The 24,868-nt window shown below is 41.6% G+C and overlaps 3 protein-coding genes across 8 annotated transcripts in view; 2 read left to right on the forward strand and 1 right to left on the reverse strand.

Annotated features, from left to right (window-relative positions):
* Positions 1-1,912: 1,912 nt before the first annotated feature.
* LOC147193291 (transmembrane protein 238) lies at positions 1,913-4,495 on the forward strand. Its single transcript, XM_086133179.1, has 2 exons — positions 1,913-2,489; positions 4,278-4,495. Exon 1 carries the CDS (start codon positions 1,949-1,951, stop codon positions 2,474-2,476), a length of 528 nt encoding a protein of 175 aa, XP_085989305.1. The 5' UTR covers positions 1,913-1,948; the 3' UTR covers positions 2,477-2,489; positions 4,278-4,495.
* Positions 4,496-6,716: 2,221 nt separating this feature from the next.
* On the forward strand, positions 6,717-23,760 carry rrn3 (RRN3 homolog, RNA polymerase I transcription factor). 3 transcript variants are annotated; one of them, XM_086132480.1, is made up of 18 exons: positions 6,717-6,785; positions 6,971-7,067; positions 7,178-7,234; positions 7,317-7,406; positions 7,498-7,627; positions 7,715-7,774; positions 9,549-9,612; positions 9,740-9,809; positions 10,436-10,534; positions 11,870-11,965; positions 12,717-12,840; positions 13,591-13,721; positions 16,350-16,495; positions 16,612-16,799; positions 19,044-19,152; positions 19,540-19,692; positions 22,496-22,580; positions 22,704-23,760. In XM_086132480.1, exons 2-18 carry the CDS (start codon positions 6,972-6,974, stop codon positions 22,839-22,841), a joined length of 1,836 nt encoding a protein of 611 aa, XP_085988606.1. In that variant the 5' UTR covers positions 6,717-6,785; position 6,971; the 3' UTR covers positions 22,842-23,760. The 3 variants fall into 3 exon arrangements, with proteins under 3 accessions (XP_085988606.1, XP_085988605.1, XP_085988607.1); XM_086132479.1 differs by having other exon boundaries at positions 6,735-7,067; XM_086132481.1 differs by having other exon boundaries at positions 6,735-7,067; positions 16,365-16,495.
* The window catches only part of LOC147193293 (syntaxin-binding protein 4), a 95,209-nt gene continuing 93,391 nt past the window's right edge, over positions 23,051-24,868 (reverse strand). For all 4 annotated transcript variants that reach the window (XM_086132477.1, XM_086132475.1, XM_086132478.1 and 1 more), the window contains one exon: positions 23,051-23,933. In XM_086132477.1, coding sequence (XP_085988603.1) covers positions 23,887-23,933 — 47 coding nt within the window. In that variant the 3' untranslated portion in view covers positions 23,051-23,886. The remainder of the gene's footprint in view (positions 23,934-24,868) is intronic.

Here is a 24,868-nt window from a genome sequence, read left to right on the forward strand (position 1 = left end):
GTGCTTATGCAGCAGAAATAGGGAGCGGTTTCAAATATCTTAATTGTGCCGATGGGAACATTGTGAAAAATGGTTAACAAGTTGTCTTGGAGTTTTTGTTTTTGATTTGACACATCATGAGTGAAAATTATTAAGGTGTAATACCGCAATGCCTACATTCTAAAATACTGCAATGATTAATGCAAGCAGTATATAACTGGAAAGGAATGTGTTTACCAGCCTAATTTATTGACACATCAGTGAAACATAAGTGGGCCAGTGGTGAGTTACTGCTCTAGGATTGTGTCATGGACGGAGCTTTTCCCAACTGAATAAGCTAACACGTCATTTACAGTAACTTGACGCCATTTCAGCAGACTGCGAGTCTATTTTAAAGGGGTTGATGCAATATTTTTGTGTTAGACCAGCGACCCAAAGTTACTCAAAAAGCTAAAATGAGGTGTGCGTAGCACAAATAGATTTTAGAAATATATATTCTATCCTCTTAGGATTTTCTTTTTCATAATATGAAAAAAAATCCAATTTTTAGTCACCTTTTGATTAAAAAAAAAGTTTACGTAGTGCAACTATGCCTGATTTTGTGAATATACATCGCAAGCATACACACACACACACAGCCTATTTATCCATCCAATAATTTCCCAATCCACTTATTCCCACAAGGGTCGCAGGGCGTGCTGAAGCCTATCCCAGCTCGCAGAGCAGTGGGCAGGCTACACCCTGAACTGGTTCCCGGCCAATGTCAGGCCTCACATAGACAACTATTTGTGCTCACAGTCACACCTAAGGACAATTTAGAGTGTTCAATCAACCATGTTTTTTGAATGTGGGAGGAAACCAGGGAACCCAGAGATAACCCACGCAGGCACTGGAAGACCATGCAAACTCCACAGAGGAAGACCGGAGCCCGGAATCTCATCCATGACCTCTGCACTGTGAGGCAGAAGTGGTAATCAGGCGACCTCTGCGCCACCTCCACTGTGTGTGTGTGTATATATGTAATGTATGTGTATGTGTGTATATATATATATATAAACAGTATATATAATGTGTGTGGGTGTGTAGATACCTTTAGATATATATGTATAATTAAATTATAACATATCCAGGTGTTCGAATGGCCAAGTCAAAGTCCAGGTCTGAATCTAATTGAGAATGTGGAAAGATTTGTAAACTGCTGTTCACAAATGCTCTCCATCTAATCTGCCTGAGCTGGAGCTCTTTCACAAGGAAGAATGGGCAAAACCTTCTGTCTCTAGATGTGCAAAGCAAAATGTAACATACCCCAAAAGACTGTAATAGCAGCAAAAGATGATACTTAGTGTGAACTCAGGAGGGGTAAATATTTTAAGACTTTTCTTTGTAAAAAAAAGAAAGTATTAAATATATAGATTTCGTTCCACTAAATGACTGTGCCCCACGTAGTGTTAATACTTAAGCCCCCAGCCCCCCAAAATGATACTTTTTGTTTGAAACCTGAAATGTGGGGAAAAAAACCTTAATTTCATCCTATTTGATTATGTCAGTATTGTATGTTTTTATAAATTACAATTTTAAGTATTCATTTGCTGTTTTGGGCAAATGTGTGATAAATGGAACCAAATAGACTCGTATCTCAAGACACAACTGATTTTTGTTTCAAATGTTGGTGGTAAGTGCAAAAAGTTGACAGAAGAATATACCCAGTGATCGTACAGATAGCCGAAATACAATTTTTCGAACAGCGATGAAATATTTGTCCTTCATGACTTTCCTCCACCGATAAAGTAATCCCTTTTCGACGGAAAGAAGGATAAATAAATAAAACACGCACCTAGTTGGCAGGTAGTGTCCTTTTGTCCCCTCCTCCACCGGGCTCACGCCCTCCCCCGTTGCTTCTCACCTAGCTCACCTTACAGGTGCTCTGCCGACACACGATACCTGTGGAGCGCGGCTACTGCACGCTGACATGGAACCAGCGTACCGTGGTCTGGGTCGCTGTGTTTGTTGTTTCTGGCTGGCTGTGGCCTTCGACGTCGTAGGACTGCTCGTCCTTCTCATCGGCGTGTTCGTGAATGTTTTTTTCTACGACCTGCTCATCTACGCCGGCGCCATCGTCATCTTCCTCAGTCTCGTGTGGTGGGTGTTTTGGTACTCCGGCAATATCGAGGTGCTCTCCGCAGAACTGGAGGATGACGTGGGCCTAACAAAGAAGGACAAGGGCGGTCTGAGCGGCATCGGCGGGGCGGTCCGGCGGCTGTCCAACCGCGTGTCCAGCGGCATCAGAAGTTCGTTGCGCAGGAACGGCAGCGCTGGCCGGAGGGGAGGCGCGCGGACTCCGGTTGCAGATCCGACTGCGACCCCGCACTCGGAGCAGGTGGTCGTTGCCATGGCAACCTTGACGCCAAATGAGCCAACTTTACGGACTTCTGTCTCTTCCGCGGGGTGCTATGATGCGGAGATGCCTTCCACAGCAACAGAGACCTCACCTACGTAACGGAAGACCAGGGGTGAGGTCTTCGCTAAAGTGTATTTTCAATTTCTTGTATGATCTCTAAGCCTACATTGTATACTGACGACATTTGGGTTGAAAGAAAATATTCGTGTTGATCTCAAGATCACACTAGCCAAAACCGAGACTTGCCGGAGACCAGGACTTATTTTCTTGCCTCGTCCAATCCAAGCCTAGTGATTTTGTTTTGTCACATTCGAACTGTGTGCATGGGTGGATTTTTCTTACGACTAAGTAAAGTGCAGATACAAAAGGGTGTTTGCACCGTTGTGGGAAGGAAATGCAGCCAACTCGCAGCCAGTCAATGGAGTCAGATCTCATGATAAAATCGCCTCAATTAAAACCCTCAGTCACCACACTACAAAAATGTTGGTCGTGTTGTTGGTGGCGGAGTGGGTGGTAGTAGCACATGAAACGAAGGTATTTGTTCTTTCTTAAAAAAAAAAAAATCAGCAAGAACATAAATGAAGTTGAAGAAGAGTAGATCAGTGCTGGTCTTGACAGAAAATCCAGAGTCCGGCCAGTCTGAGACCAAGACAAGACTTGAAAGTTGAGTCGAGAAAAGACCAAGACCTTGAAAATGTGATCTTGAGACCAAGACCGGTCTGACAACACTAAAAACCAAACCTTCTATATCTTGCCATGCCACTGCAAACACAACACTTTTTTTGTCATCATTTTCGGTTCAAGTCAGCGTTAGTTCATCACTTCCTGCCTGTAGCACGTGGGCCCTACTATCGTTTACAAATTATAAAACGGTCCATACTATACAAATATAAAGTGCTTTTCTTGCATTTTATTTTACTCCAGCTCTTTCATGAACCTTTTTCCCTATTTGTGATGTAAAATGGCATGTGGAGCACCCATTTATGACAGTGGAATTTACAACGTGTTTAACTGCCCTATAATTTACTCAGAAGAATAATTTCTCATTCCTCAAATATGTATTGAACTACAATGAATGATAATAATGAGGGTTTGTTTTGAATTGACTGAGTGAATTTGTGTGTTGGACCATAGTCAACGTATAAAATGTGTTCCCACCACTGTGGTCAACAGTGTTCTTTACATCAAGTTAAGATTCATTGTCCCTTATGCCTGGTAATGTTCGGATCTACACTATACAGCAGCGTGACAACTTATTGACAACACCAAAGTATTGCACAATATTATATGAATTCAGAACGGTCCAGTGGTTAATGCGTTGACCACACAGTGCAGAGTTCGTGGGTTCGATCTTCCTGTGCGGAGTTTGCATGTTCTCCCCGGGCCTGCATGGGTTTTCTCCGGGTACTCGGGTTTCCTCCCACATTCCAAAAACATGCACGGCAGGCTGATTGAACACACTAAATTGTCCCTAGGTGTGAGTGTGAGGGTGAATGGTTGTTCGTCTCTGTGTGCCCTGCGATTGGCTGGCAACCGGTTCAGGGTGTCCACCGCCTACTGCCCGAAGACGACTGGGATAGGCTCCAGTGCCCACCGCGACCCTTGTGAGGATAAAATGGATCGGAAAATGGTTGGATGGATGGATGGATGGATATGAATTCAAAATGTCTCAACTAAATGCTCCTTTGCTTTGTAGTTTGTTAGTCACAGACCACAAAGTATTATCAGTAGTTAATCATTCACCTTACTTCGTTACTCGCTAAAAGACCACACCAGTTCAAACAAAAGAAACCTGATATGTACTTCCTTACATAGTCATCAGACACACTCTGATGCAAAAGTCACGTGTCAATGACTTTTCGAAGTCCCTGATGATTTTGTATTTTTGTTTCACTTGCAGAGACTCTGTGAATTCATTGCTGAGGTGGGAAGAGTCAAGTCGACTTGATTCAGTGATTTTTTATTTTTTATTTTTAATATAATTGCATTTTATTTTCTATAATGTCCATGTTGATTCAAACAGGCAAGCAGATGTGGTTGATGGATATCGATTTGTAATTGTCATCACCATGATAAGGAATGATTTATATTTTCAATAAAAATGTTGATCTGTCTTTACCTTGGAAGCATGAATTCAGATTGTATGGATTTAATGTGATTGCGAGACCACGTTGTAAAGCCCTTCATCGACAGAACTCACTTTGAGATTTTGACTCTCTCCACAGTTTTAATACCCGTCTCATACATCTTTTTCAATTTGTACAATACATCTGACGACTACACATTTTGCTACTTTATTTTCATGAGATGCATATAAGCTTATTATCGGGTGACCTTCATTGCCGAAAAGCTTCTACCATAAAAATGTGTGAAATTATGTGTTATTAGTAATAGTAATTGTTGTTAAGTATTATTATTTTTATTTTTTTTATGAGACTGTATTTTGGTAGGGCACTCCATTTTACCTTCAGTGTAAAAGCTAACTGACTGACTAAAACTGTAAATGGAATTGCAAACAATGAAACGTCATAGAACTATTTCGAGATTATTGGTCAAAGCTTTATGAACAAAAAGGAGCGTCTTGCATTATAGTGTCAGGAGGATCTTGCATTAAGGTGTTATTGCGGTGACAGGTGAACACTTTTCAGTTTTTCTGACCTTTGTATCATCTAAGAGGCTTGGAAGTCAATGGTACCAGCGTCCTTGTTCCCACCAAGAGTGATAGCAAATGTCAATGAGTAACGTTTGGAATGGGTTGGCTTCATTGACCTAGCTTCCAAGTGACTGCTCTCACGATTAATCTTGGCACTTCTGCATCACTGCAAACAAAAGCATTGTTTAGTATTGTCATTGCAACGGCAGTTGTGGATCCAAAAGTGAATGGGGGACAGTTGGCAGAGCGTAAAGAGAGTGTTTAATAAGGAGAGGGTCTGATGGTCCAGCTCAGGACACAATGGTGGCTCGCAAACAAGAAGGTGAAGCTCCGTATTAGTATTGGAGAACTGACGACGAGAAAAAGGAATGGCAAGAAGGATAGGTGTAGAATCAAGCAGTCCTTGGAAGAAAACGCAAAGCCAGACTGGGCAGGGAAGCACTGGGAAAAAGAAGACAATCAAAATCAAATGGTATGTACCAAAGTCCCAAAATGGCAAGCATGTGCACTATTAATGGCCGAAATACCACTTATAATGCGTGAATCACCTGGCGACTGCTTGCAGATCACCAGTCTTGTACAGAAAAGGTGATTGCTGATCAGCGTTGTGGGAAAACACTCCCATGCTGCCCGCACACAAGTCAGGTGTGCCAGCTACTCCCCTCAGGCAGACGCTACAGATCCATGCGCACCAAATCCAGTAGACACTTAAACAGCTTCTTCCCTCTAGCCATTAACTCCTTAAACAGTCACTGACGTAGTCACTCTTCTTGTACTACAAATACTGCTACTGGTTACTCTAAAATGGTTCAATGATTTGTTGTTTACGATGATACTAATGCAGCGTGTTATACCGGAGACAAATTCCTTGTGTGTTCTACATACTTGGCCAATAAAGATGATTCTGATTCTGAGGTGAGTGGACCACTACACCATCAGTGACTCAATACATTGCAACTCGTCTTAATTTATATAGTGCTTTCACAACAGCTGTAACTAATGCTCTTTGCAGAACATTCAATATTGTAAGCTTATGTTAAATTATCAATTATTTTCATTTTATATTTGAGCATTATATTATTTTATGTTAGTTACTTAAATTATATTCTGTTTAATACTTTCTGAAACATTCTTATGTTGCTTGCGTCTGATTGGCTAAAGAGAAGCAGGAAGTGTTTTTGTGACTGAAAGGTGGTGTGTTCTCGTTCATCCGTTCGGAGGTGCAGACGTTTTTTTTCTTTCTTTCTCCTTTTTGATAAACTGCATTAAAGGATTCCATCTCTCCATCTGTGATTCGAAAAGAGCCATCCACTGAAAAACAACGAACCCCTCAACTTACAATATGAATGAACAAAAATCGCTTTTATCATTTTTAGTTTTACAAATTCTACAGATTCTTTACTGACAAAAAAGATTGCCAAGAAAGCATGCTCCACCTCTTTATCCACAGCACCACACAAAGTAGTTTAAGAAGCTGTAATTGAAATCAAATTAAAGACAAAATGTCATTTGGAAAATCTGATTTTCAATCGACAACACCGGAATTCTAAATTATATTTTCGCTCAAACAACCAAACAACAGGGCGTAGTTGTTTAGTATGTTAATAGTCATTACATTTCTGTACTGGTGCTATGTCTTTCAAATCCACCAGATGACGCGAATGGCAGCGCTGTGCTTTAGGACACGCTAAAAGTATCAGAAGAAGAAGCTCTCGGATGTGGAGAGGGATTGTCCATGTGGTTGTTTACTTAGATGTAAGACGTTTACCATCGGAATGTAGTATATATTTTCCATTAGCAATAAATATGATTATTCGCAGGTTAACAGTTTTTTGCTTTAACGTTATTCACGAAACCGTGTCATGATTTCTTCCGGCTGCCGTAAAATACGTATTCGAGAAGCTAACCCTGCATCGCTAAATCTTCATTTATCTCGAAAGCATGGAGATAGAAGATCGGGATTTTCTGAACTCTCCGCCTTTGAAGACGGTCAGATTTGGCGGTAGTGTTGTGGAAACTTTAGCCAAGTATAAACGGGTGAGTGATGCGTTTCAACTCAGTGTGGCTTTTGAAATGCCTCTATTTCCTTATTTTCTGATTCTGTCTCTCGGAATCCGTGCGTGATAAACTATTTTTGTTGTGTGAAGGGAGACTTGAGTGACTATGAACTACTGAAGCATCAGCTGGCGGACCCTGAGATTAAGGTAAAGCGTATTCAAGAAGCACTGAAGTCATTGTTATGATGCCAGCTTGTCACAGCTTCGTGTATGTTCTCTCTCCTCATAGGACGCACAGATTATTACATGGCTACAAGAATTTCGGAATTGTGTCGCTCAGCTCACCAAAGACCATGAACAACTCATCTATACTATCTTAGTATGGCGCAACTGCATTCATTTAATTCTCTTTGACCTAATATAGTATAGAAATTATATTGAAACTTGTCCTGTTGTTGTGGATTTTGCAGAGGGTTCCCTGGGTGGGTCGGAGCCAAGCAGTGGTGGAGGAGTACATGGCTTTCCTCAGTAATCTGGTGTCGGCACAGACGGTCTTCCTATGTGCATGTCTCAAAATGATCGTCTCCCACTTTACACCCAGTAGGTTTCTACCTCGTCACGCGAGTTTATTTAGTCTAAAACGCCACTGTGTCTTGAGAAATAATCTGTATGTGTGTTTATTTCCAGAAAAAGTTGCCATCTGTGAAGGAGGAGTCGAGATCTCAGATTCAGATGATGACGATGAAAGTATGTGTCCTTTATGATACTTTTCAATGAAATGTATTTATGTTTCGGCTTATGACATTATTACTATTATTATTATTTTAGACAACGGAAGCCGCTTTCGTAGATCTCACAAAATTGTTGGGACACAACGTGCTGCTATCAGATAATTAGATGACTAACAAGTGTCTGGGACTGCTCTACTACTTGTACGATGGCACCAATCGCTTTCAACACAGTTGGGCATGAGAAATGACAGTAAAAGAGCACACCGAGGTCCCAGTGTTGCGGAATGGCGCTCGTGTCATCATTCACCGTTTTGGCGGCCACAGCGAATGTCAAAGGCTCACTGTAAAGTGGGGTGCCCATTACGTCGATCACGATCAAGCGGTAGATCGCGGACTGGTCCCAAGTCGATCGTGAGAGGTGTAGAGGAGAAAAAAAACAAACAACCATTTGTGTGTCTTTGTGCATGTTAGTAATATATTTTTTTGTGTTAATGTACACTGCACCCTAATCGTCCTATCAGTCTCATTTTCACAAAATGTATAAAAAAATAAATAAATAAAACGAAGCAGGTAAATCTTTAACCAACGGTGGGTGGCTCGTGACCTGCGTCACCGGAAGTTGTTAGTGCTCAGCAGTCTGCAATTGCAGCTTGTGATCAGAGCTGTTGCGCTATATCATTTATCGTTATCTTTATTCACATTCAGAGTTTGTTTCATGTACAGTTCACTGAGGGCACGGGCAAGGAACAGAAATCTAGAGGGCAGAGGGAAGCACTTTAGAACGGTACGTGTGAGCTACGATAGTTAACAGGCTGCAAAAGTACATCGCATGCCACTGTGTCAGGCTGTTGCTTATCGTCGCGTGCGTGTGTCTGTGCGTGTGCGGTAACGGGTCGATCGCGGGTGGTTAGTTGATCGAAATGTCGATCTTCGGTCCAAAAGGTTTTGGCACCCCTGATGTAAAGGCTATGTATTAGTGACATTTATTTGTGAGTCCAAAACATGTTAAAAAAAACAAGACACTGATGAGATTTTATCAGGACAAGCCGGAGACGGAGTATTTGTAAAAATACAAGTTATAAATGGAATGGATCCCTATGAAACTCCAAATACAGTGTGGAGCAGTGACTCTGACCTCCTGCTTTCTTTGTGTGCGCGGCATATTTTCGCTTTAAAATTATTATTCATTAGTCTCTCATGTGCAGTTAACCAACGGGTGGCTGAAGGACCTCCAGATGATGAAACTGGTGGAAAAATCCCAAAATATGTACCCTCTAGCTATAAACATTACATGTACATTGACACGATTTCTGTTTTCACATTTGTAGTTAATGCTTCCCTGCAAGCCGTAAATTGTGCGTGCCATTGCTTTAGTACTCTTTTACTCTTGTTTATTAATTTGATAATAAAGTGTATTTTTTCCCCAAATTTAACTCATCCTTGTTTGCAGATTCACACATTTCAATAAGTTTAGTAAAAAGGCAGAAACACCGGAGGAGTGGGAGATGGTTCTTTCGAACAAAATATATTTCATACATATTGTTGCCGTCGGGTCAAAACCATGTACAGTACTTCCAAAATTGTCAGTTCGAAGCAGACCCCAAAAACCGCATGTTTGTTCAACCATTAAAATTGCATTATCAAAGAGAATGAGACATTTTCACCTTAGATTGGTCAATATCTTGTGTAAAAATAACACTGATTCATGTGGACAGTCCAATAGTATAGATTTGAAAAAAACTTTTTTTTTTTCCCCCTGACTGAACTTCGCTGTACAAAAACTTTTGTAGATCTCCCCAGAAATTTCAACCAGTGCCATCAGGCTTTGCAGCTCATCACCAGATACGTCCCATCGTAAGTCATTTCGTACGTTCTTTTGCCTCTGTTATTCATTCAGGTTTGAGCACATTTTGTCATGTTGAAAGCTTTGAGCTCATTGCCTCTGGTTTAGTGCTTCATGTTCTGCTCTTCCTTCTCTCAGAACGAGTCACTTTTTGGTGCCTATTTTGCAAGACAGCTTTCCTTTCGTTCAAAAGTCCTCCAGAACTCTGGTAAGAGACTGAAAAATACAATGCATATTTTCGCTCGGCTGATTTAATCGGCCACCGCCATTAGCTCATTTAGAATGGCCAAAAATGGGCATATTTTTGCCGCTTCATTTTATTTTTAATTTTTATACACATTACAAAACAAAAATAAGTACATTTTAAAAAAAAGAGTCCTATAATTGTGAAGCCCCCTCCCCACAAAACAAAAAAACCCCAATCAGTTTTAAAGTTAAATACTTAGGACACAGGATTATAAAACAGTCAAATGTTCTGCCTTTAATTCATATCATTGTTGTGTTAAAGTAAGTGTTTTTTAATTAGGTATATTTTAAATTACACCGACGATTAAACTGATACCAGAATTCTCTGCAAAATACAGTATTGGCATCAGCCTAACCCCCCCCCCCACCACCCACATCCATTTCTGGCCCTACGACACAGAAATTATTCCTCTTTTTATATTTGGTAACGTAAAGATCACAGTGTATGTATGATGGTATGATCATAAACCGATTATCTTTTCGGAACAGTTTGCAGAGATCATTGAAGTCATTTTCTCCTTCAACAACTAACCTTCACTTCCAAAGCCTAAGTCCGTGTGGCAAATTATTATTATTTTCTCTCTGCAGGAGTGTTACGTCCACAACCTTCTGACAGTGACTTCGTACCTACCAACCATTCGACGAGACGTGCTCGAGATCATTATTGGACAGATGCTTAAACTGGATGTAAGTGCTCTTTAAGTGTTTTATTTTCAGAACGTGTAAAGGCCCTTTTCCACTTCACTCTACCGACCCAATTTGCCACAGTTGTATTTGGCACTATCTGGCTTAATTTGGGTTGGTCAACTTATTTACAAAAGCAGAATGCCTCAAGTCCTTGCGGGAAACTGCTTGGACGTCATGGCACTAGTTTGAAGAGAATAGCTTTCTATTTTTGGTTTTGTTTCCCTTTTGTCTATACATCCAGGGTATAGACATAGAGAGGGTGACCTACAAGTACCTAGGTGTTCTTCTAAACAATAAACTGGACTGACTGATCTACCAACACGGACGCCCTGATTAGGAAAGGACAGAGCCGACTCTTCCTACTCAGGAAACTGAGATCTTTTGGGGTTCAGGGGTCACTCCTTACGACTTTCTATAACTCGGTGGTGGCTTCGGCCATCCATTATGGCATTGTCTGCTCGTCAGGCAGCATCTCGGCCCGGGACAGAAAGAGACTGGAGCGACTGGTCAGGAGGGCCAGTTCTGTCCTGGACTGCTCCCTAGACACTCTTGAGGAGGTGGGCAACAGGAGGATGCTAGCTAAGCTATAATCTATGATGGATAGTCCCTCCCACCCCCTCCAGCCTGCCCTGACAGCACTAGGTAGCTCCTTCAGCCAGAGTCTGCTACACCCGCGCTACAAGAAGGAGAGATACCGACGCTCGTTCCTACCAACTGCTGTCAGGCTGCTGAATAAAAAATAAAATGTGTCATCTATATCTATATTTATATTGCACTTAATTGAACGGTGTACGTTGAAACTGTAACATTATTTTGTGAATGCAAACACTTTGTTTTATTTCTTCTTTCTACCCATAATCTTGCTGCTGTAGACTGTAAATTTCCCCAGTGTGAGACAAATAAAGAATTAGAATCATCATCTTTATTGGCCAAGTATGTAGAACACACAAGGAATTTGTCTCCGGTATAACACGCTGCGTTAGCATCATCATGAACAAAGACAGTATGGAAGGACATTTCGTAATGTAAGTGAACCGTAGTGCGGTGGTACCACCCAGTGACAACTGTGAGACAATGCGCAAAGTATCAAGCAGAGCGAAAGTGATCAGTGGTAGGATATCTTATCTTATTTGCGTATTTGGCCTTTAAATCTTGGTGTAATTCTATTTCGGTGTTCAACTAAATAATTTTTGTAAAGATTTCAACTTCGATCATTGTATTGCATAAGCAAATTGAAGAGGCACCTCCTGTGGCTTCAGAATGTTAATAACCAATGATGTCATAGTTGTATGGGAACTGTAACACACAATAACAAACTATTATCTCCTGTCTTAGGTGAGTGCATCCCGCTCAGATATTGAAGAGGCCGAAGAGAACTTGTCACAAAGCCAGCAGGCAGGCAACTGTACTGAAGAGGCCCTCTTTGACATGGTACGTAAGATTCCCCCCCCCCCCCCCCCCCCCATCATAGTCATCATATAGAATTTTTAAAATACGCAGCTCCTTACGCAGTGATGATGACAATGACCAACTCCTGATGCCGATATGATGCAATATGATCCAATTCACTCATATATAAATGTATAAATTGCCATGTTGGAGAAATAAATGAACACAAATTCACAGGTTTTTTTTCTGACATGGCTCTGAAATCTGTGATATTTATTTAATAGTCTTGGTGTCAGGTGTCCGGATTACTCCGGACAAAATTGGATTCCACAAATGTAGGCACAAACAAGAGATTTGACAAAAAAATCTTTATTTCTAAAAGAATGCAAGACCGACAAAGTACCAAAAAAGGACGCTGGGAACAAAGAACCAAGAAAAGGTGAAACAAATAAAAACGCTTGCAAAAGGCAAGGAATGAGAAAAACGTAAATTGCTTGTCAACTCAAAGGACAATCCAAAAAAATACAAACCGAGATATAACAACAAGAACTACATACATAAAAAGATACTTTGAACAAACTGGCAAGAACTTCGGTGAACTTCGGGTGGCCTGACACGCTCTCATAGTAGCCTACTGCTAATATAGAAACCAAACTGATTGGGAGATTCTGACGAGTTCAAGGAGATCAATGACAAGTTTGGGGATGTCAGTGCGCCACAGCACCCTGGTTTGGAATCACTCGTGTTGTCAGTTAAAAAAGTGTGTGCGTGTGCGTGTGCGTGTGTGTGTTAGGATGAGGACCTGCCGACAGGTCAGCCCCCCAGTTTGGGAGTCATGGCACACCCGGTGGCCGAGAGGCTCGATTCGCTCATGACCATGTTGTTGGCGTACATCAAGGACCTCTGCCATGACAAGGGTAGCCAATTACATCATAATGTTATTGTCTTTAAACTTACAGTGCAACCTCTACTTACGAAATGTTCAAGTTACGAAATGCCTCAAGAGGAAAATAATGCCTCTTGTTACGAAATAAATTTCAAGATACGAAATGTAAAAATAGTTTTAGAAAAAGTGCTCACCAGTCCGGCGATCGCTCACTGTGCTGATGTTTGCCGTCGACATTTTCAAAGGATTCTTAACTCATTCACTACCAGCCAATTCTAGACCAAGTCTGAAAAGACGTTTAAAAACCTCTTTGGGAGTGAATGGGTTAAAAGCCGACAAAAGCAAACGTCCTTGGATCAGTTCTTTTCAAAACCACTTCTGAGAGAGAACATGAACTAAAGAGGACAAAAAACGATGAGGACGCAGTTAAAGGTTAAATGACCATCGTTTTTATTCTTTGTTTTTTACATTATGCACAACTCTCATTTATTGTGCAATAATCTAATTGTAACAGGTATTTGTTACATATTTTGATGCATTTTTATGCTTTGTAAAACATTTATGTCAGAATTTTGGGGGGCTTGGAACAGATTAGGGCATTTACATGGAAAACGCGTCTCTACTTACAATATTTTCTAGTTAAGAAATTTCTTCCAGAACATATTAATTTCGTAAGTGGAGGTACCACTGTACTGGTTTGACCAATAGGAATCATCAGAATACACTTGCTTAATTGGCTGATTTCATTCAAATGTATTCATATCGTTGTCCTCACTTCCAGGTGCTCTGCATACAGACAGAACCAAGGAACTGTACCGGGACTTGTTGGATGTGTTTGACAAGCTCATCTTACCCACACATGCCTCGTGTCACATCCAGTACATGTTCTTTTACCTCTGCAGCTTCAGGCTGGTGAGTCTCCCCTTCATCCTCTGCTCTAAACCTTTACAAATGAATTTATAAGATAACGATCATCACGGCTCACCTGCGCTCTGGGTTTGGTCATGTGTCATTCGCAAGCTGAGTTTAGGCACTGTTATGTCACTTTCAGTCGGTAGCAAGTGGCAGTACAAGGCAAAATGGCATACTCCTGAGTTCGATTAAAACAGGTGAAGTTTTCTACTTTATTCCTATTTGACGATCTCAGTATTATTCAGAAAACCACGTTTAGATAGTGGGGGCGGGGTCATAGAATATGTTGGAAAGAAAAATTTTGACTTGACTTTCCCTTTTAAGAAACACCTAGATCAGCGGTGCTCAACTTTTTTCAACCACCACCATGAGTAACATTGGAATAAAGTAGCAAAGGCGCCGCCGGAGCAGGTTCAAAGGGAGGCCAGGTCGCAAGACGTGTGCCGCCGCAACAGAATCAGAGGGCAACCATCGGGCTTGCGCCGCCGGAACAGGATTGGAGTGCGACTGGAGGATTTGCGCCGCCAGAGTAAGGTTGAAGTGCAGCCACAGGATTTGCGCCACCAGATCAGGTTCAGAGGGCAGCCGCAAGACGTGGGCCGCTGGAGCAGGGTTGAGCCCTCACACTGTCAAGGAGCCAGCATTTTTCACTGCCCTGTGTTGTTCAGTGTTGATGTCGGCGCCATTGGACAGTCGGCGTTGGTGTGGCTGAATGGATGGCTGTTGGTGGGAAGGATGAGGAGAGAGGAGCGTTGATGCGTATTTGGGACACTTAGAATTTAAGCGGATTTAGATGGGACAGGAGAAGTGAACACATTTATTTTTGCATTAATGGACGTTACAGCTTCTTGTTTCCTTTCAAATGTAGCTTGTAGCAGATGTGCGGAACGTCATGCATGTTTTGAGCATGACGTCTTTGATCCACTGGTGAAAGGCCACTTTGAGTCTCTCCTCTTTCATCGATAACCACTCCAAACAACAAGGCGTTTGTAGGAACAATGGCTACGATTGAATGACTGTCCATGTATTATGTTATGTGTGGTGAGTCGCGGCTTGGAGTTTGAAGCGGATTACGTGGGACAGGCGAAGTGAACTCATCTCTTTTCGTCAATGGACGCTACAGCTTCCTGTTTGCTTTCAAAACTTAGCTTGTAGCAGACGTGTGCACATTTTCAGCATGACGTCTCTGATCCACTGGTGAAAGGACACTTTGATCCTCTCCTCTTTCATCTAGAACTGCTTCAGAGAACAAAGTGTATGCAGAAAAGTGGTGAAGATTGCACGACTGTCTGTGCCCTATGTGTTGTGTTGTGTTATTTTTGTTATTTTGACTTCAAAATGGCGCCGCGAGAGTGGCTGCCTTTCCAGCAGCTCCTATATTTTGTTGTTCTACTTCTTCCTTTCATAACTTTGCTGTTGTGAATTGGGAATTTCTCCATTGCGAGACTAATAAAGGTTTTCTTATATCTTATATTACTGTATTTTATTTTAACTGTTCTTTAAAGCTCTTTGTTACAGCTGCAGCTGTTGTGAAAGCACTTTATAAATAAAGATGTTTTGTATTGCAGAACAAGTAGAGGGAGATGGATGAATGGGCGGAGTCGGGTCTAGTTAGTAAGGGAGTGCAGTCGAACCAGTAGCGATGGGTCAAAACAATTGACCCGTGAGGATTGCTTTTGGGAAAGAAAATCTTCCACCATGACGAGGGAGATGGAGTTGCTGAAAGCAGCAGGACGCTTTCGTCTGCGCAAAAGTAACAAGCACCCATCAAAAGAGGCTCCATGTGCACGAACTTCGTCCGCGTCATGCAAAAGCCACAGCGCAGCAAAAGTGCCTTCGCAAAAGCGAGCGATGAGAAACCAGAATGCGACAGACATTTCATTGCTTCATTTTGTATCACACACAGAAAAAAAAAAGCATAAGTTGCAGGGTGAAGGCATGAAATTGCTGACACATGCAAACATACACGTGCACACACTCACTGAAGTCATTGTTTCATAGTTAATTTCATCAGTTCAATTGAGTGCAGATAAATATTTTTGCTCTCAAAAGCCCTTTTGTGCTGTTGTTTATGTTTTGTAGAAGGAAAATCTTATTTAGTTGAATTGATTTAATGAGTGGTGCCCTACCTGAAATTATGCTTGAAATGCATGCTTTTACAAAAAGGTCTTTTTCTCCGTTCTTTCCTCAGAAACTTGAAATCTGATGAAATGTAGCTATTTTCTAGAACCCAATAATCCATGGGCATTGCAAATCAGTCAAAATCCAGTAAAACGGCTGCGATTGAGGGCTTTGCTCCAGCGGAAATGGGTGGGATTCAATGAGTGTTAAACGTACTGTGGGAAAATTGAAAACTGCACCTATTAAGCAATGACTAAATTAAATGATGTATTACACATAGCAGTTATCTAAAACCTTCTTTGCCGTCTGCACTGTGTCAATCATGGGACTTCAGTTCCACCATGGTGGACGTTAGTTACCCTGTTTGTGTGCTTGGCAGCGGCACAGCCCCTGGACTCAATACGCAGCTTTTTCAGAACAGTTTTTTATTGTTTTGTTTTTTGATAAAGTGAGTGTCATGAAAATCCCCACACATTGTAAGTTTGATGTAGGTATATTTATTTATAGTTTTGTGTCTTTAAGGCCCTAGCTGAGGCTTTCCTGGAGCACTTGTGGAAAATTCTGCAGAGTCCATCACAGCCTGCTGTCCTCCGCCAGGCTGCAGCGGGGTACATGGGAAGCTTCCTTGCCAGAGCCAAGTTCATCCCTGTGCTGTAAGCTTAGTCACAACTTCGGTTTTGTGACTGTTATAACAATAGTTGAAGTTATTCATTTCTTGTTTGAAGGAAGTTTTACGTTTCTAATTGAGTGTGCACCTTCTCTCCCCCAGCACAGTGCGAGCGTGTTTGGATCTGCTCATCTTGTGGATTCACCGCTATATTGATGGCCAGGACAGTAAAGGTGGGCAGGCCTGCTGCGACATCAGCCTGCACGGACCATTCTACACTGCCTGCCAGGCTGTCTTTTACACATTGATCTTCAGACATGGAGCCATTCTGGCGAGCAACATGAAGAAAGGTACACATCCCTGCACTCGTCCCGAGGTGTGAGTGTGAGCACGGATGGTTGTTTGTCTCCGTGTGCCCTGCGTTTGGCTGGCAACCAATTCAGGGTGTCCCCTGCCGAATGCCCAATGACAGCTGGGATAGGCTCCAGCATGCCCCACACGACCTGTGTGAGGATAAAGCGGTTCATAAAATGGATGGGTGGATGGACATAATTGCTGGATTGATTGGTTTTAGCATGTCGGACAATGTTAAAGTGGCCCTTGCATCCTTCGATTTTTCTGTATGCGCCCTTTGTAGGAAAAGATTTTGACACCCCTTCCTTACAATTTGTTCCACATAATCAATACAATTCTAAATGATCAAGAAACTTATTATTACGCACTTTCCTTGTAGAATTTTGCATGCTCAGTCAGAATAATCCACTGTGTTCACCTGTTTTTTGCAGGTAATTGGGGCCGACCCCTGCCCTGAATAATAAAAATCAACAAAAGTTGCTCATTTGCCTATAGATGCCACAAGATGGCAAGCACTACTGTTGTCCAAACGGAACTCCTAAACTTACTTCCATATCCCTCAAAAGGGGTTTCTCACTCTACTCATTAACAGGGTTCGTACGGGTCCTTAAAGTTCATAAAAATCCCAAAAAAGAAGTTGTAAAATTATGTTCTTAATTGTCCATAATTTTCAGGCGAATCTTCTAAAATCCATAAATATTTACCTGCGCTGTTCATTTCATTTGTGTATGTCATTTTCCCCACCCTTTCAATTCATAGTTTTGTCGGAACATGCAGGACCTGGTACCCGCTCTGCTTTTTCCGCCGTCTCCGATTAGTTCCGACGATGATCACGTGATCACTTCGGGTCATTCCGGGAAACAACAATAGATTGACGCCATCCTGGGGCAGTGAATGGATGGTTTGGTTGCCTGCTCGGCAAACAATTACCGTATTTTCTGGAAAAATCTATTCATCGAATTTATCGATCTCAACAAGTGACAGACAAATATGTAGCGACGCCACTCGAGCGAAGCGCGCCTCAGCAGTCGATAGTCCGCTGCTCTCTGCTGTGTGTGCGTCAGCTAAGTTTAGCTGTTGTCGTAGATCAAAGCGTATTTGATTCGTGACATCGGTTGCTTGTTTGAAACCAAAAGACGTGCGCCTGCATACATGTTCGCGCGGACGCACACACAGCAGAGAGCAGCGGACTTTCGACTGCTGAGGCGCGCTTCTCTCGAGTGGCGTCGCTACAAATATTCCGGGACAATGCTATTTTCAAGTGGCGTGGCTGGAGAAGCCGGAGTTCCGTGTTTGGGTCGGGAAAATTGCTGGCGATTATACGTCGGCCTACTGCCGAGTGTGCAAGAAGGGCATCCGTGAGAGGTAAAACTTGTCATAGCCTCCTGGTCAAGTCAAATGCATTGAGGCACATAGCAAAACAGAAGAAAATAGATCGCCAAGAATTTACAAAAGAGACTGAGGAGAAAACTAAGTCACTGTCTGCTATTCCCTAGTTGTCATATCCGTTTCATATTTGTCATTATAAAACATGTCTGATCATTGAAGGTGATATGAGGGAAAATAATAGGGTTGGACCATTTGGGATTTAGACTTCTGACATGCATTTCAGCTGTTCAGGTATACTGGATACTGCTAAGATGGGCAATCAGTACTTCTGTTAGTGAAACCAGATTTTTCTAAACCCTGTCCAGGTGACCCATATGACCATTAGCTCTGTTCTTACTGTTGTGTTTATTGGAAAATAAATTGAAGTTTTATATTTTCTCAATTTAATTTTTTCTTTGTGTGTTTTATTTGAGAATTAATTAAAACGTTTTTTTCATTTTTCTACCTGTGATACAGGTAGCAAAGTGAAAATTTGACATACAGTATGTCAAATAAAGGGTGAAGTGATTGCCCCGAAAAATAAAAATGTGCCCTTCCTTTGGCAGCAATGATTTGAACACCAGCTCAGTGATATGTGGCTTTCTGTTCAGCCCGTGTATTGCTGAGCGGGCATTAAATCCACCGTGAATCCCCCCGCTGAATGGAGAAAAAGTCCTTAAAAATGGCTAAATTGGTCCACAAAAGTCATTAAAAGGTCCATAAATAAAAAACAAGTGGAAGAGTGGGAACCCTGATTAATGTTTAAATCTTGTCTGACACCCCCCCCCCCCCCAATCCGTGCACACACACACACACACACGAAATCTGACCACACTCTAGTCTCATCCAATAATGGTGTGTGTCTGCGTCAGGCTTGGAGTACCTGCAAAGTTTGAACCTGGAGAGGGTGGTCATGTGTCAGATGAACCCGCTTAAAGTGTGTCTCCCTGCGGTCACAAACATGTTTGCAGCCATCACCAGGTAACCACTCAGCACACATAAGACAAGTGTTACTGCACGAGCATGACGAATCCTTTGTGTACGTCAAAGCCGAGTTGCTTTAGTGTCACTCAAAGAGTAATTGTATCTAGCTTATCGCTCTCTGCTTCTAGATATATAATCAACTTACTAGTGCGACCCTGCAAGGACTTCGTTTACGTACATAGTGTAAGGCAATAGAGAGACGGGAGACAAGCAAAGTGTTTTCAGAGCTGTTCCGAGACTGTAGCTGATTGCACTCTCAGTTCGTTCTCCTTGCGACAAAAGATAACTCTGCTTAACTCCTAGCCTCTTTTGTGTTTTAAGGTTTGTCTTAAGGGTCTGATTGCCTGCTGGACCTGACAGTCGCTGTGTTTGTGCTTGTTTCAGGAAATATCAGGTGGTGTTCTGCTACACCATTATCGAGAGAAACAGCCGCCACATGCTGCCCGTGGTGCACAGCTCAGCTGGAGGCGACAGCGTGACCACGAACACCAACCCCCTGGACAGCTTCTTTCCCTTTGACCCCTACCTGCTGAAAAGGTACATGACTGCACATCACAACATCTGATTCCGGTGCTCCGAAACCTTTTCACTACAGAGACCAAATAGGAAATGTGTCAGATGGAATGCGTGAAAGCACACCATGTATTGCCAATGTTAATACAATAGCCACATGTGGACCCAGTTTGAGTTTTCCCTTAAAATCAATCACAAAATGTTATCACGTGGTACAGTTACAACCGCGAACCACAAACATTCATAAACATAACGTGAAATCAAATGGCGCATGTTGTTAAGACCTCTTTGACAGTGTATGTTTATCAATACGGAATCATCCATCATGCTACTAAATATTACAGTGTTTCAAGGAAAAACCTTGAAGTAGTGAATTCCAAAATTCCCGTATGAATTTAAATGCAACAGACACCAACCAGTAGTCACTCTCTCTCTTCATATATAGATGTACCAAATACACTATTACCGTATTGGCCCGAATATAAGACTGTGTTTTTTGCATTGAAATAAGACTGAAAAAATAGGGGTCGTCTTATATTCGGGGTCTAGACATTATACACATTCACAATGCTAGATGGCGCCAGATATCATTGAAGCGAATGCTGAATTTGACTTCGCAGGCCAAAGTGAACCCCTGCCATGAAGAATAAAAATAAAAATAGCGGTAGCACGAAGAAGAAAAATAAAAAATCGCAGTAAGAAGGAAAAGAGAAGACAATAATAGAAGAGAAAACAGAAAATGGAGAAATGTAGTGACAATCTCGAGAAAAGTGGGTCAAAGATCGGCCAGGTTAACCGGCAGCTTAGGAGAAGTTATGATGTAATTTACTTTTCAAAAACCAGAAGCCATTCATTTATGAATGTGATTGCACTTTAGATTTGAATGAGGCAAAACAACATGCCTTTTCTCTCAAATATATTGTTATTAGAGCTGTCAAACGATTAAAATATTTAATCTAATTAAAAAATGCAACTGTCATAATTAACTCAAATGAACTAAAAAATTATTCGTGATCACTCACGCATTTTTTATCGTTTCTGAATTTCCTTTTATATTTTTTTGTCCTATTTTTCCCCATTTTAATGTTCTCATCAACATGGAATCATGAATCAGTTTTCTATGTGCAAAATGCAAATATTTACTGAAATAACAATTTCGATTTTCAATTTTACATCAACATTTTTCACTTGGAGCAGTTATTCACACAATCTCTCACACAATATTACTGTCCATCAACAACAGTGAAAAAAATATTTTGTCACACAACAGCTGCTTTAACAGCTCTTTTTATGGAATCAAAACAGAGCAATATAACATTATAAAGTGCACATCTAACGTAAACTAGGACTCAGCCTATAGTGGATTTAAACCATGGTTGCATACTTTGTTTTTCTCAAGTTTGCTTTGAACACAGCAGTCAGGCTATGTTGAATGTGTTGGTCCTTCTTGCGTGGAAGTCTCTCTACGGTTTTGTGGAGAGACACTTGGTTCGATGACAACACTGGAGACGTTTTATTTTCAGTGTGGTCGCTACCACTGCACCGCTAAACTCTCGACGTGCATCAGCGCACAGTCGCTGTCAGACGAACACAGAGAAGCTCCACCCGCTTTATTTATATGGACACAGAACACTGTAACCTTCCACACAAAATAGTTCCAAACAAGTAACTATCGCGTCAGTGGCATACATCGTGCTCAACGTAATGCCTGCTCTTTATTCACCAGAGTCTCATCAACCTAGTCTCTTATTTCTCTCCCGAAACAGTGTCTTCTCCCACTTGGTGTACCTTAGCCTTCTCCGCGACGTACAATCTCTGTACACAGCTTGTAATGGAGGCTCTCGCTGGCAATCCGTAGTGGAGTCGTTAGACGCAATGCGAATGATTTCAGCTTGAGTCGAGCTGTTGACAGGCTTGCATGCAGTAGCCATACATTTAGCTATGGCTTCAGCAAATTTGTTCTTCGTCACGTCATCCATTTTCTTCGCTTTGAAATGATCCATAGCTGTCTGTCTGAGACGAGGGGGCGGAGTACTCGCGTCAGCTGTGTGCTTGGCCATTAAGTGGTATTTCAGACTCGACGTGCTATGATGATAGCTCAGTTTACGACTGCAAAACATCCAGGTAACTTTGTTAACTTGTCAGTGGAACTATCTGGCAACTTTTTGAAAGTAAACTTTCCATTCATAAACTCTTAAAGTATCAGTTTTCGGTGTCTCACACTGCCGTGGTTGGCAAAACAAACGTGCGTGGACCTGTGCAGCACGCTTGTTGTTTTGTTTCTGGTTTATTTATAGAGAAACGTAACATCCGCTGTGACGTGTGCCGCGTTAATCTCGCGAGAAAAATTTTAATCCCGTTAAAATTCATTTAAATTAATGCCAATAAAAACGCGCTAAACTGACAGCTCTAATTGTTATAATCATTTGTTTCAGATGTACTGTAATTATTTTCTCTATAAAAATTTATTTGGTGTTCAAAAGTCTTTTTTCAAACTTGAGTCTTGAAAAAGAGGGGGTCATCTTATCATCAAGGCCGTTTTATACTCGGGCCAACACAGTAATTCAGTCACATCATAAATAAATAATTCATTTCGATACGAAATACAGTTGACAAATTAACAAACCCAACAAAAGAAGTGATTTCAGTCTTTGGAATATTTACATGCACACTGACCAGCTCATAATGATGAAGTGTTGATTTGAATGGAATAACATTTCACAACTGACGGAAGAGCCCAGAAGCAAAACTCGTGTTCTTTTCCACAACTTAAAAAGCATCTTTGTGTGTTTATTGAACCTGGATGCAACATTTGTCTTGTGCGCAGGTCTGGAAAGTTCATTGAGCCCCTCTATCAGGCATGGGAGGAGCCAGCAGACTCAGAGCTGATCGCCAATAAAACAGTCCACCAGGTATGATGACTGGAGGATCAGATCAACATGCTCCCAAAGATTAACAATTGGAAGAAAAAAAAAAAAAACAACCACAACTGATGATGATGATGATGAACACAGTCACCGCTGTTTCTTTGTCAGGGCTCGAAAGAGGATGACTTCGACTTCCTGTGTGGAGAGACGCCCCAGGGTGATGGCATTGTCGGAATGATACCCAACTCCTTGGACTCAAACCCCAGTATCGGCTCACCCCCCGTCTCTTTCCAGAGACATTGCTAGTGCTGCGTCACCGACTCTTGGCTGGACCAGCCCGTACTATTATTCAAGGACAAAGGACTTGTTTTGGTTTTAAAATGGTGTATGTATGTAAGTCTCCCACTGCTATTGCATCTGAAGAAGTCATTAAGGTAAAAAAAAAAAAATGCACAAAACGATGGCCTTGTTTCTGGAGTAATAGACTTCTGATTTGAATATGAATCGTGAGACAGTCCAGTTCTCAGTTATTCCTTTATTATAAAACTGTTAACAGAAAGAATATGAGGCCACAACAAAGATTCAGTCTGGTTGAATGACAGGAAAATGACAATATCGGTTTCTACTGTATGTGCATTGTTCATAGAAATAGCCAGAAGCCTGATGGAAGGCTGTTGAGACTCTTGACGACCAACAACACGATTACACAACAGGGGCTACGTCAGCCATTTCCTTATTGTACAACAATGTCCCTCACGACATACAGTGATGTTGACTGAACAAACGATGCTCTTGTTGGTCTTGTGTACCAACGCTAAAGCTTGCGCTGCTTCAATTCACATGGGGAGAAAGATGTAAAACAATGGGGGGGGGGGTGGTCAAGGTTTTAGTACTTTTTCTTAGCTGGTCATAACAGAGCAAGCAGATGCCGTGTTATTATGGAGTCTCATGGATTTCGATTGTCCTTTACATACGATAGGATGTGTTTGTTGAAAGGGTAGAAAATAGGTCAGGAAGAAATATTGAGTCTGTAACATCTGATTGTTGGGGTCATGCTTCAACATAAGTTTAAACAAGATGTCCGTCAAAAGTCCAGAGAAGGGGAGATGCATCAAGTTTTGGTTGAGTCCATCTGCAGAAGCCGTACTGGAAACTAAGGACGTCTAATTGGATGGATACTTGTGAGCTTTGGCATTAAATGATTGTGTTCCGTCTTTCACTAGGACTCGTGTGTCTGAAATCAATTTTTACTTTGAGAAGGTGAGTGGCACAGCAAGTGTCCGGGTGGTTTGGGGCGTCTGATTACACAACTTTATTCTTGATCACGTTCTTCCTCGGTCGGCCTTTCGGTTCACATGCAGTGAGGGCTGACATCTGGGGCGACTTCCTCCTCTGTCACTGGTTGCAGGTCAGTCAGTAGAAAATGAGAAAACAAGTTTAATGCGAGGTCAAGAAAGGAAGACAAGAGGTTGCAATATCTTGGGATGAGCACGAAATGGACAAATACAAATTTTGGCAAGTATAAGTGTTAAGTATGTTGTTGAAAGAAAACATTTTGATTGTAGCAATGCAAATTCTTGCTACATGATCGTCATTTACCATTTTGCTTTTTTAAGTGCAGCCCGAAAAGTTCCTTTTTTTGTTTACTTGTTTATTTAAGATGGAATCCACTTTAAAGCACCAATCGCTAATAATTGTATTAAATTAATTGTGTTGTCAGGTCCAAGCTTGGCGTGACCTGCTCATTTTATTTTGAAATGACAGGATGTGCCTCTCTCGAGATAATGTCTTCTCAATGAGGAAGAGGAAGAGGCGACCTGGGAACAGGAACTTAACTGTTCAAGTGTCACCCCAATGCAGAAAAGAGACAAACTGCAGCCGTCTTTTTAGTAGCCTTTACCGCACGGGGGTCAAACTCAAGGTGAAGCGGGGTCAGCCAGATCTGGACTGTCCCACGAAAGCAAATCATATGTCAACTTCCGTGAACCTTGCTAAAATCTGTCCAAAAATAAAAATAATAATTTTCATGTGTAATGAATACATTTTGCAATATATTTTTTATACCCTTTTTACACTCACTTGAACAATAATTGAACAAACAAAATGGAAACTGTTTTTTTCGTCACACTTCTGCTTTGAAATTAGATCGTACTTCCATAACTCTTCGGGTCCCCAAACAATATTAAAGTTCCAAAGCATGTTTAATTGCTTTGAGAGCCATATTTATATGAGCGGGCGGCCCGGTAGTCCAGTGGTTGGCACGTCGACTTCACAGTGCAGAGGTACCGGGTTCAATTCCAGCTCCGGCCTCCCTGTGTGGAGTTTGCATGTTC

Source organism: Hippocampus guttulatus, chromosome 16 (assembly GCF_054856545.1).
Source record: "Hippocampus guttulatus isolate MCC_2025c chromosome 16, RoL_Hgut_1.0, whole genome shotgun sequence".
Classification (NCBI taxonomy): domain Eukaryota; kingdom Metazoa; phylum Chordata; class Actinopteri; order Syngnathiformes; family Syngnathidae; genus Hippocampus; species Hippocampus guttulatus.

Coding starts and splice junctions, on each gene's coding strand:
- LOC147193291 (XM_086133179.1), top strand. CDS start 1,949: ATGGAACCAGCGTACCGTGGTCTGGGTCGCTGTGTTTGTTGTTTCTGG.
- rrn3 (XM_086132480.1), top strand. CDS start 6,972: ATGGAGATAGAAGATCGGGATTTTCTGAACTCTCCGCCTTTGAAGACG. Junction 9,613..9,739: donor ATCACCAGATACGTCCCATC/GTAAGTCATTTC, acceptor TCCTTCTCTCAG/AACGAGTCACTTTTTGGTGC. Junction 16,496..16,611: donor GCCAAGTTCATCCCTGTGCT/GTAAGCTTAGTC, acceptor TCTCTCCCCCAG/CACAGTGCGAGCGTGTTTGG.